Source organism: Apodemus sylvaticus, chromosome 19, assembly GCF_947179515.1.
Source record: "Apodemus sylvaticus chromosome 19, mApoSyl1.1, whole genome shotgun sequence".
Taxonomy (NCBI): domain Eukaryota; kingdom Metazoa; phylum Chordata; class Mammalia; order Rodentia; family Muridae; genus Apodemus; species Apodemus sylvaticus.
The window spans coordinates 55,059,598-55,072,341 of NC_067490.1; the positions used below are offsets into that span (position 1 = coordinate 55,059,598).

General features: G+C 36.8%; 1 protein-coding gene across 1 annotated transcript; it reads left to right on the plus strand.

The window, feature by feature from the left end:
- The first annotated feature begins 7,292 nt into the window (after positions 1–7,292).
- LOC127669945 (vomeronasal type-1 receptor 3-like) lies at positions 7,293–8,264 on the plus strand. Its single transcript, XM_052164201.1, has one exon. It carries the CDS (start codon positions 7,344–7,346, stop codon positions 8,262–8,264), a length of 921 nt encoding a protein of 306 aa, XP_052020161.1. The 5' UTR covers positions 7,293–7,343.
- Positions 8,265–12,744: the final 4,480 nt, after the last annotated feature.

Genomic DNA, 12,744 nt, shown 5'->3' on the forward strand with positions numbered 1-12,744 from the left:
GTTCACACAGGAGCATTCATTTTTATTTTGGTTCAGTTCTTTTTTTTTTTTAACCATGAAAAAATTTGCTTCATTCCAGAAATACAAGGATAGTTCAACACACAAGGCAGTAAATGTAACAAACGTTCACACATATGTGACATAGGCTGAAGGACAGAAATTGTAATAAATCAGTTCATTGTAATAAATACAGAAAACACCCTTTGAATAATGTCCACCAACTCATGAGAAAAGACTCCAAAGAAACTGTTCCTGGGTAAAAAGATAATAATATAAAAAAGGCCATAACATAAAACTATGACAAGGATTGTACTCAATAGGAAAAGAACTGAAAGCATAACTTGTAAAGTTAGGACATAAGTATATCTTGTCTCTCCATTCTTTTTACTTTCTTTTTTCTTTTTTTCTTTTGGTCTTCAATTATCTTTCATTTATTTAATGAATATTTTTGAATATATTTATTTTGATCAGATATTTTGTGTATTTGCATTTCAAATGTTATCTCCTTTCCCAGTTTCCCCTCTGGATCCTCCCTCTCCCATCCCCACTCTACTGCTTCTATGAGGATGCTGGAAGAATAAATGTAATTTCATTGGATCCTATTTCACGTTCTATAGCTAGATAATTGTCAGTCATTAACATAACTGAAGAGGTGGTAAACATTTTCAAACATACCAAGGACACATTCTTTGATGCCATTGTTCAAATCAAGCTTAGACTTTTATGTATTTTGTTTAAATATTTGTTTTTGTTTTTTGCTTGTTGTTTGTTTTGTTTTGTTTGTTTGTTTGTTTTGTCATTAGCAACATGATTGTGTAGAATAGGATAGCGAGGAATTTAAGGAAATTATAATAACCCTGTATCTATCATGCTGGGATCAACCACCAGACCTCAAGAGGATGAGGTATCCATGTAGAAAGGCTTAAATAAATGCAGGTTGATATTCTGATTCCTGCATGATGACTTCTCTGCAGCATGAAATCTTCTAATTATGTTTCTATGCACTCTGCAGTCCTTGGTATCAGCATACGATTGATTGCCTTATCTAGGCTACAGCCATGGGTTTTGCTGTTTCGCATATTGTTATGAAAATTTGTCAGACAAGAGGGATTATTTACCCCCTTTGGATTCCATTTGAAGTGTTTCATTTTTTATTGCAGACTATGAATGTTTTCTCTACATGTATGTATGTTATTGTTGTTAATGGGTTTATTGTTTGTGTTTACTCAAAAAATCACCATTGGCAGCAAAGTCTTGAATGTCTATGTCACCTTCAGCACTGGCTAGTACATACCTCAGTACTGAACCTTTCTGTCATCTGTGCTTCTTCAAGGAACACACTGAGCGCTTCATGGCCTCACAGGTTTCAAAGTCTCACAGAATTCATGGCCTCACAGAATTCATGGCTTCACAGAATTTATGGCCTCACAGAATTCCAGGCCTCACAGAATTCAAGGCCCCAAAGAATTCATGGCCTCACAGAATTCATGGCCTCACAGAATTCATGACCTCACAGAATTCATGACCTCACAGAATTCATGGCCTCACAGAATTCATGGCCTCACAGAAATCATGGCCTCACAGAATTCATGACCTCACAGAATTCATGACCTCACAGAATTCATGACCTTACAGAATTCATGACCTCACAGAATTCATGACCTCACAGAATTTATGGCTTCAGAGAATTCATGGCCTCACAGAATTCAAGGCCTCATAGAATTCATGGCCTCACAGAATTCATGGCCTCACAGAATTCATGACCTCACAGAATTCAAGGCCTCACAGAATTCAAGGCCTCACAGAATCCATGGCTTCACAGAATTTCAAGGCCAGCACTTTGTAGCTGCTTTCTTTTATTTATTTGTGTAATTTGTTCTTACTCCAAGATAATACTAAGGCAATGTGAAGTGACTTGAAAGTAATTTTGAGTCCTTACGGTCTACAGTGCTACAGAGACACAGGTGTTATAAAAATAACAATTGATTGTAAAAGTAACTTTTACTTGCTTGCTAGTTGCCTTATTAGATGTGTATTGGCTCTGTCTGCTAACCTAGGCCTAGGCCTGGAAGTTCCTGGATTCCTCACAATGTGATCTAGGCCTAAAATGTCTTCAGCCTCTGAGACTTACTGCTGAAGAAGCCCACGCTTTGTTGTTTATTCTGAACTCTGACTAGCTGGTTCAACTTAGCCATTCTGGCTCAATCTTTTCTCCACTCTAAATGATTCAATCTGGTTTGTTTCTATCAGGCTCTCCTGAATTTCTCTGCTTAGCCTCATACTAATTTGGCAATATTTTCTAATCTTGTGGCTCCTTCCCATTCTCTGCGTCCTTCTGTATTCCCCTGTGCCCAGCTTGTTCTTCTGCAACCTGTCTCTCAATAACTATCCTACTAATATTGCCCTTTCTTATTCTTTCTAATATCCTTAGAGTTAAGGATATTCAATTCTCTCAAATCTTTCTCTGATTTGCCACTTTGTCTCCAGTCAAACATCACTTTTTATTAGAGTGATTCCTTCTACAAACTAATTTAATCCCTTGTTTGGGATTGAAGTGTCAATAATTGTGTCTCCTTAATACTTGGGCTTTTTATGAGATGGTGAATATGACCATACCAAGAAGCTTTTCATTGTAATTAAGATGGAGAAAAAAATCCAGAGTCATCTTGAAGCGTCCAGGGTAGAGAGGGAAAGTAGTAGACTAGACATGCCCAGTAAACTGAACAGGGTCATTAGAGGACAGGGATGGGGAAGGCCAGAATAAGAAATGAACAGAGAAAAGAGGATCAAGAAAGAAAGGAAAAAAGTGGTGTGACATGAGCCAAGAAAGGAGGATTCTGAGAAGAAGCAAGAGCCATAGAGAACGTGAACAAAATATCTGGGTTTTATAGGAAAGGAAAGATGTGGGAAAGAAAGTGAAGCCCAAGGTCTCAGGGGGTCTAGAGAGACACAGGGAGAGAAGCCTGTAGAGGAGCCAGAATACTGGCAGAGGTACTTGCAACACTGAGAGTCTGGCAGCCAGTATCTGCTCGGACATGTTTATAGGAAACCCAGTTAGGCATTTGTCCCGAGTATCTCTGGAACCAAACAATCTCGATATGTTGAATCTCTTGAGAGCCTGTGATAGAGAAAACCCTGCAGGGGCAAGGTCATACAGTTCGCTTGTGCTTCACTAATAATGACAACATTTCTTCTGCATGTCATTCTGCCATGCACTTTGTAGTCCAAGGATGTACAGGAAAGTTCCCATCCTGATTCCTAATTACTTCTTTGAGATGCGACTGTAATTTGCACTTATATTTTTTATTTTTTTCTGACAAGAACTCACAACCCAGGTATTACTTCAAGCCCTTGTGGATATGCTGTCACATGAATCTAGAGCAGAGTTTAAAATCACCAGTCTGCTGGGAAAAAATGCCAGGAGATCCCGAGCCTTTAAGTGAGGAAGGGTCTCTCACCACAGCTTCAGCAGACTCCCTTCTCATGGCAATGACGATCGCAATAGTGTCATCCAGCACTGAGGTGAGTGACCAGAGCATAAGAATACTAGGAATTAAAAACTTGAGAAGCAGGCTTTGGAGAACCCATGCTTTCGTTTGTGAAAAAAAAAATCTTAGTTTCTTGCCAAATGCTTCTCTTAGTTTAGTTGTACTTAAAATATATATTAAGAGTTTCTTTAAGTAGCTGTGTTAAGAGGAAGGTAGGATGGAGAAGAAAAGGAAGAAGGAAGGAAGGAGCGAGAGAGAAAGAAAGAAGAAAAGAAGGAAGGAAGACAACAAAGAAAGGGAGGATGGAGGGAAAGAATGGAAGGAGGAAGAAGGAGAAACAACTCGAGGCATAGATTGGATAAGGGAAAGAGATGGTTCTGGTATTGTGTTGGTAGTGGGAACTGAAGTGGGCCTTTTAATGAAATTGGGGACCGTTCTCAACTAAGGGCTGAGTAGACTGTCTCCAGGTCTTTCTGCTGAGTTTCTCTTAGCACCTTTATCGCCTCATTATTTCTTTCTGTTCTTTGCTTTGCCTTTGTCTCTCCTCTCTGCCTCTGTGACTTCCTCCATCTTTCTCCCACTATCTCTATCTCATTTCACATGACTGTTTCTTTTGAAGGAAGATTTGTTTAGATATTTTTCTTACTGACAACTCTGTGGGTTATACCCAGTGCCTTACAGCAGCTGGAAAAGGCACGTGCTACATATTAATCTTATGCTAAATACCATGAAGTACTATATTCTTTTTATTTCTATTACTCACCAATTTATTTATTTCTGAATTAAAGGTATATTCGAATTTTTGTGTCCTTATGAGCTGGATTGAAATTATGGGTTGAAGAAAATACTAATACCAGTAAGTTAAAATTTATTATCAGTGATAGAATTATAGGGTGACTTTTCTATTAGGAAAGTTAAATGTTATGGGAGCATCAAGAAAAATAGTTAAATTGAATGAATTACAATAAAGGAGTAAGGTTTCCCTGATTATTATTAAGTTTCACTACATATACACTAAAGTTGTTTCTTTTATAGTTCCAGCTCACATGTTTTCTGTGAGAACACATACATAGAGTGCTCTTTTCATGTGTCAGCTGTCCACTTATGCCTTTCTACTTCTGGAGACTACCCAAGAGTAAGTTTGCCTCTTTCTGTTTCTATTGTAACTAATGTCTAGAGTTCCATACACTCTCATATATCTTCCTATTCCTGTTTCCTGTTCCTGGGATTGCTGTTAATAAGTGAAACCAAAATAAAACCAACAAAAACAGAACCCTCCCATATTATACACCATTCTGCTTTTAATGCACCATTTTAGAAAAAAAACCCCACAAACTCTTCATTGTGATCCTAAAGATCAATATCAGTAACTTACGAGCCCATGGCAGGTTTTACTTTAGTTGACTGGTATCCCTGTAGCTCTGCACCCTGAAACATATCCAGAATATCTCATATATTAACTACAATCCACTTATATTTAAGATGAGAATTTATGTAAAGCTACAAGTATTTATTACTTTAAACACTGTGTGTGTGAAGCTCAGTCTAATGAAAAATGATCCTGATGTTCTGCAGTGGATCTCTGGAACATTTGCATTACAAACCCAAAACTGTGTGTTTGAAACCATCACCTTCTCCTTACAGCCCTGTCAATCATCATTCTAATATCTTTTAAATTCACACTACATTATTTATTTATTGTTATAGAGGCCATGCGAGTTCAAGACATCATACATGTGTGAAGGTTAGAAAATGTGTTTGGGGAACTGGGTCTCTCCTTCCATGAAATGATTCCTAGATATTGAACTAGGTATAAAGCATCTTTACCTACTGCATAGTCTTGCTGGCCTTTATAATTGTAGCTTCTGTGTATTTGTAATTTGTCACTGTAGTAACAACAGCTAGATAGAATTATACAGCAATACAACTGCCTATAGCATCTCACTCAGGGTCTCTTTTTGTTTTTCTTTGTTTTAGAATCTATCAAACTTATTTCTAAAGGACAAATGCTATATCAGAGATTCAAAAAATAAGTATTTTTTATTAATTATTTTTATACACTCCATATTTTATTCCTCACCCCACCAGTCCCTGTCTACCCTCCAACTGTTTTTATACAGCATTTTGTCATCACTTTTTGTTTTTTGTTTTTGCTTTGTTTTGTTTTTAATAGGCATATAAAATAACTGCATCTTCAGCTGTTTGAATATAGAATTGACATTCATAGTAACCTAAGAATGTAACTGTTCAAGACCCTAATTTTCTTTAATTTTCACTCATAGTGAGAGTATGAGTAAATGGGATTGACAGATAAAGCAGGATTCTTTCAGACGAAAATGTATTTTATATACATAGAGCATCTACAAAATGAAAACTTCTTTCAGAAAGGTATTTGTAATAGTAAAAAAATTAATAAAGTATAAGAAATAGGTCTTAACAAGTACATTGTTTTAGAGAGGAAATTATTACAATTCATAATGTATAAAGCAAAAAGGAATGTATACTTATACAATGTTCTTCAAGTAAAATGTTAAGGACAAAAACAAGACACTTTTCAAAGTACAAAATGATGACACATCCACTATATCACCAAGAAATAAGGGTATGAATATTACTCTTCTACAACTTGGCATACTGATAAAAAATTCTTAGTAACAGAGTAGGATTATAGCTCACTTGCAGCGTGCTTGTCTTTCATGCATGAGACTCTGACTTCAATCCTCAATCCTTCCATTTTAATAAAATTCCTATAGAAGACAAATACAACGAGAAAACCATGACAATTTTAAGAGTTGAGTAAAAGTTTCAACATGGCATTGGATCCTCTTGCTTCATATGCAGCTGGAGCCATGGATCCCTCCATGTGCACTCTTTGGTTGATGGTTTAGTCCTTGAGAGCCACCTGAGGACCCTGCTATACCATTCCTGGGTATATACTCAAAGGATGCTCCAACATATCACAAGGACACATGCTCTACTATGTTCATAGAGGCCTTATTTATAATAACCAGAAGCTGGAAATCAACCCAGAAATTTGTCAATAGAGGAATGGATACAGAAAATGTGATACATTTACATAATAGAGTACTACTTAGCTATTCAAAACAATAACTTCATGAAATTCACAGAGAAATGGATGGAACTTGAAAATATCATCCTGAGTAAGGTAACCCAATCACAAAAGAATATACATGGTATGCACTCACTGATAAGGGGATAGTAGTATAAAAGTTTGGAATACCCATGATACAATTCACAGAGTATATGACATTCAAGAAGAGAAAAGACTAAAGTGTGGATGTTTCAGTTCTACTTAGAAGGGAGAACAAAATAATCACCAGAGGCAGAGGGAAAAAGGACTTGGGAAGGAAAGAGGAAGGAAAGGGGGCAAGGGGGACAAGATCATGTGTGAGAAAATGTGTAGAGAGGGTGAGGAAATTGAACAGAGGTGTGTAGCAGTGGGGGATGGGGAACTGGGGGTACCCACCAGAGAGTAGCAGATGCCAGGAAAGAAAACATTTGTAAACTCTCTAAACATAGTTAGAGCTATGTGAATACATTAAAATGATAAATAGTTTATTTAAGTTAACTTCATGAAATAATGCAAACTGATAATGTATGTCTAGAGTGTTTAGAGTATAATAATTATTTTATTTATTTATTTATATTAAAATATATATTAAATATATTTTATTAGATTTAATATAATGTATTATGTATAATAAAAATATAATATGGAATAGTATAATAAAATAAAAATATACCAATTGTATTTATATAAAAATAAATATTACTAAAATATATTTTAGTTATTGATTACATTTATTACATAAATTTAATAATTTTATAATAGGAATGAAAATGACTTCTGAAAACTTTGCAATGGGAGTATTTCTCTTCTCCCAGATTTCAGTGGGGGTGCTAGGCAATACCTCAATACTATTTTATTATGTCACTTTGATATTGAACGGGAAGCATTTAATGCCCAAAGATCTGATTATAGAGCACTTGACTTTTGCCAACTGCTTGAATATCATCTCAAGAGGTATTCCACAGACAGTGTCTTATTTTGGATTGAAGGTTTTCCTGAATGACATTGGATGTAAAATTATATTGTATATTTACCGAATAACAAGGGGGATGTGCCTTTATATGATGTGCCTATTGAGTTGCTTCCAGGCAATCACAATCAGCTCCAGCAACTCCAGGTGGAGGAAGCTTAAGCACAGAGCCAACAAGTACATTGGTCCCTCCTGCTCAGTCAGTTGGCTTGTGCACCTGCTTCTAAATATCATGATTCCATCAAATGTGTCAAGCCTCAGTTACACGAAAAATACTACTAAGAGAGTGAGTTATGAATACTGTTCATTGCTTGCTTCTGAAAAATTGGTAACTGCACTGTATATGTTGTTACTGTGCTTCTCTGATGGACTGTGTCTGGGTCTCATGGCCTACTCAAGTGTCTCCATGATGAGTAGACTCTACAGACACAAGAGGCAAGTCAAGAACATCCACGGTGCTTGGCGCGTTCTGAAAGTCTCACCTGAAGACAGAGCCACGCAGACTATCCTCATCCTGCTGTGCACCTTTGCCATCTCTTACTTATACTCCTCCATTGTGACTGTTTTTAGAACATGCTCCAAATATCCAGTGCTATGGGAAGTAAATGTATTTACAGTTATAGAAATATGTTTTCCAATATTTTCCCCCTTTGTTCTTATCACCAATCTGAAGACTGGTACCAGTCTGTTTTTACCCTGCACTAGTAAGAGATAGAATCCTCCAAGTATGATATGAGCCCTGGTCATCTCTATGTCCTTAGATATTCTTATACTCTTTTACCTACTGTGCAATGCTGACACATCAACTTTTAAACTTTAAGATTTCTATGACTCACTTTTTCATAATGTAGAGTGATCAGTAGTCATTTTGTAAGAAACCATTTGATAGATGTATTATTTATCTTTTTTGTTTCCCTGACAAAATACCTGGCAAATGCAACTCAAAGAAGGAAAGATGTATTTTACCCCACAGTTTGTAGTTTCTGTCAATCATGGTAAGATAGAAGCAGTAAGGGAAGATGGATTTGTGTACAGAGAAGTATAGGATATGTGTTAATTTCTAGTTCACAGTCAGAAAGCACAGATGTGAATTTCTGGGCTTAGTTCTTTTTCTTGGGCCATTTTTATTAGGAATTTACATCAGTCCATGGGGTAATATCAACCAGGATCAAAGTGGATCTTCTGTCCTCAATAGAACCTCATTGAAACACTCTTGCAATAATATCAGCAATCAAATGTGGGAACACAATTTCATATTTTAACTCTAAAAAACATCAATCTTTTAAAAAAAGTCTCCATTTTAAGGTAAAATGGCACAGGGTTCTCAGGTTTAAAATACAAAATTAGTCATATGGATATACAATTATATATGTTAAAATTGATGTAAAAATCCAATACAGAATCAACAAGGATACATACCTATACACATACATTCATGCATATACATATATGTACATGTACATGTAAACCATAAAACATTTATGCACATTGAATATTTTAATCATTTCAGAAAACTATTTAGCATTATGTAAATCTAACTGTTAATCAACAAGTAGCTTCTGGGAACTCAACTATATCCCCCAAAAAGGGACCAAATGTTCTTCTTTCCTGATCTAATTCTTCAACCACAGGGTAATCATTTTTAGGAAATTATATTTTATACATGGACAAAAATCCTTCATGATATCTCACACTAAGCATATTTCATCAAAACCCAGCAATATAAATTCTTTAATACACATATATTGGGGTTCTCTACTACATAAAGCCAACGACACATGCAAAATAGATGAACCATTTCAAGACCTTTACTTGGAGGATGTGATGCACACAGAGCTATGATGGCTTCATTCTTCAATATCAGGTAGTACTTGGAAATTTTCTTGATGAAATTTGGACATGCCCCACCAAGGTAAGGTCGAGGAGAAGGTTTTTGTTGTAGATATGAAGAATAGAAGAGACAAAGGCAATGAGAAGAGTTCAAAGCATAGAGAAAAAGCAGAAGATTAGATATGACCAACACACAGAATATCCCATAAGAAGAAACAAGAGAGAAAGAGAAGAACAATGAAAGAGCTAAGACAAGGGAGAAAGGGAGGACAAAGAGGCGTGAGAAGAACCAAGAGAAGACACATCCTGCATAGAAACAAGAGGCCCACAGCACACAGACAAAACTTCTGGGTTTATAGAAAAGAGATACTGGGGGAAGTGAAAAGAAGGTAAGTTCTATAGAGGTTAAATTTAGATGACAGGGTAGTGCTGAGAGGAGCCAAGATTTTTAAAGAGGTACTTACAATGCTGTGAGAGTCCGGCAGCCTACATCTCTTTTGACATATTAACACACATCCCAGCTAGGCATTTGGTCTTCTTGTCTTTAGAAACAAACAATTTGAGATGGTGAAACAGTCTAGGATGCTAGGTGATAGGAAAGGCCAGGCAACTTGCTTGTACGTTAGAGCAATGAAGCCCTGTTTCTTCTGCATGCCTCACTGTAATAAATGTTGTGCTTCAAAGACTGACATAAAAGTTTCTTTCTTATTCCTCTGTGATTCCTTGGAGTTGGTCATGAATTCTGCATTGCCTTTTTTCTTGTGTTTTTGTTTGCTGAAGGGAACTCAGAACTGAGGTGTTAAAGGTTACATCAGACCCTTGTGGAGGTGCTGTCATCATAGGTCTAGAGCTAAGTTGAAAATGACCAAGATTCCGAAAAGAATAAAACGAAATCATGAACCTTTAAGAGATGGAGATGGTCTCATCACAGTTTACTTCTCCCGCTCAGAGCTGCTATAATGGTGTCATCCAGTACTGAAGTAAGAGTGCAGAGCAGAGGACCAGAAAAAATGAAATATGTTAGGAAACAGGTTTTGGAGAAACTCTGCATCTTACTTTATTTCCAAGTGCCTCCCTTAATTTTAGTGTACTTGAAATCCATAATAAAAATGTCTTCAAATAGCTCTGCTGAAATGAAGGATGGAGGAGTAGAGGGAAGAAAGGTACAATGGAAGGAAAGAAGGAAGGAATGAAGAGAGGGAAGGAGGGAGGGAGGGAGGGAGGGAGTGAGGGAGAGAGGAAGGAAGGAAGGAAGGAAGGAAGGAAGGAAGGAAGGAAGGAAGGAAGGAAGGAAGGAAGGAAGAAAGGAAGCAACCAAGGAAGAAAAATGGGGAGAAAGATATAAGGGCATAAATAGAAAAAGGGAAAAGGGAATCTGGTGTTGTTTAGAAGTAGACACAGGATTTTGGGTGGAATTTGGGCTGTTTTAAATTCAAGGCAGAGCAGACTGTCTCCAGTCTTCTATAACCTATAAATAAATCATCCAGACCTCCAAGAGCTCCTAGGGACTACTCCACCTAGGCATCCATCCCATATAAAATTACAAATTGCAGACACTATTGTGGATGCCCACATGCCCTTGCTGACAGAATCCAGATATAGATGTCACCTGGGAGGCTCTGCTAGTGCATGACAAATACAGAGGGGGAAACTCTCAGCCAGCCATTGAACTGAGCACAGGGTCCCCAATGGATGAGATAAAGGACCAAAGGAGCTAAAGGGGTTTGTAGAGCCATAGGAGGAACAACAATATGGGTCACCAAGTACTCCCAGAGCTCCCAGGGTCAAAACCATCAACCAAAGAGTACACTTGGAGTTACCCATGGCCCCAGACACGTAGGCAGCAGAGGATGATCTTGTTGGACACCAAATGGGGGAGAGGCCCTTGGTCCTGGAAAGACTTGATACCATAGTGCAAAGAAATACCAGGACAAGAAAGCAGGGGTGGGTTGATTGGGGAAGGGGAGATGGCTTAGAGGATTTTCAGGGGAGGGGCAAACCAGGAAAAGGGACAACATAAATAAAGAATATACCTAATAAAATAATAAAAAATAAACCACCAACCAAAGAATACACAGGGACCTGTGGCTCCAGCTGCATATGTAGCAGAGGATGGTTTTATCTTGTATCAGTGGGAGGAGAGTCCCTTGATCCTCTGAAGGTTTGATGGCCCAGTATATGGGAATACCAGGGCAGTGAGGTGGGAGTGGATGGGTGGGTAGGGGACCACCCTCATAGAAGCAAGGGAAGGGGATGGAATGGGGGGGTTGCAAAGGGAAAATGGGGAAAGGGGATAACATTTGAAATATAAATAAATAAAATATCCAATTAAAAATTCCTATAGAATACAAATAAGACATAAGTGACCATGTCAATTTTAAGAAATGAGTATAAGTTGTTAATATGGCCTTGACCAGAAGAACTGTCATTATTAAACAGAAAATTTTCTATGGAGCTATAATGTTTATTTTTTTAGTATATGTGCTGCCAAAGCAAGCACATATTTATTTTTTAATTGTGTTTGCTTTTTAAAACTTTTATTTAGCATACATAGTATTCATCTTCATTATGGCATCTTGAAAGAAATTTGTTTTTCACTTTCTCTTACACTTTTATCCTCCATTCCCATGACACCATCCACACCTCTATACTTTATTATATTTTATTATATTTATATTATATTTATTATAATTTTATTTTTATTTTATTTTATTATAATTTTTATCATAATGACTTGTTTGTCTTATTCTCTTTCCCTTCATTCTCCCAAAACTCTTTTTTATTAATTAATCTATTTTCTTTACACCTCAATATCACACCACCCTCTTTTCCTAGTAACCCCTCACACAGTGCCTCCCTTCATTTCCCTTAATACCAATGGATTCAATTCCCTAATAAAAAGGCATAGACCAACAGACTGGATATGTAAATAGGACCCAGCATTTTGTTGCATTCAGGAGACATACCTCAGTGGCAAAAGATAAAACTTTCTCAGAGTAAAAATCTGGAAAAAAATTTCAAACAAAAGGTCCTAAGATACAAGCTGGATATTACATTCTAATATCCAATAAAATAAACTTTCTACAAAAAGTTATTAAAGAGATGGGGAAAGAAAGACACTTCATCCTTATCAAAGAGAAAATCCACCAAAATAACCTCTCAATATTGATCATCTATGTCCCAAACACAAGGGCACCCATATTTGTAAAAGTAATGTTATTAACACTCAAAACATACATTGAAGATGAAAAATAGTGTTGGGAGACTTTAAAACCTCATTCTCACCAAGGTACCGATCACTCAAACAGAAACTAAACAGAGACATCGTGAAACTAACATAAGTTAGTAAATGGATGGATTTAACT

What these genes read in the sequence shown, in the direction of transcription:
- LOC127669945 (XM_052164201.1), top strand. Translation starts at nt 7,344, where the DNA reads ATGAAAATGACTTCTGAAAACTTTGCAATGGGAGTATTTCTCTTCTCC.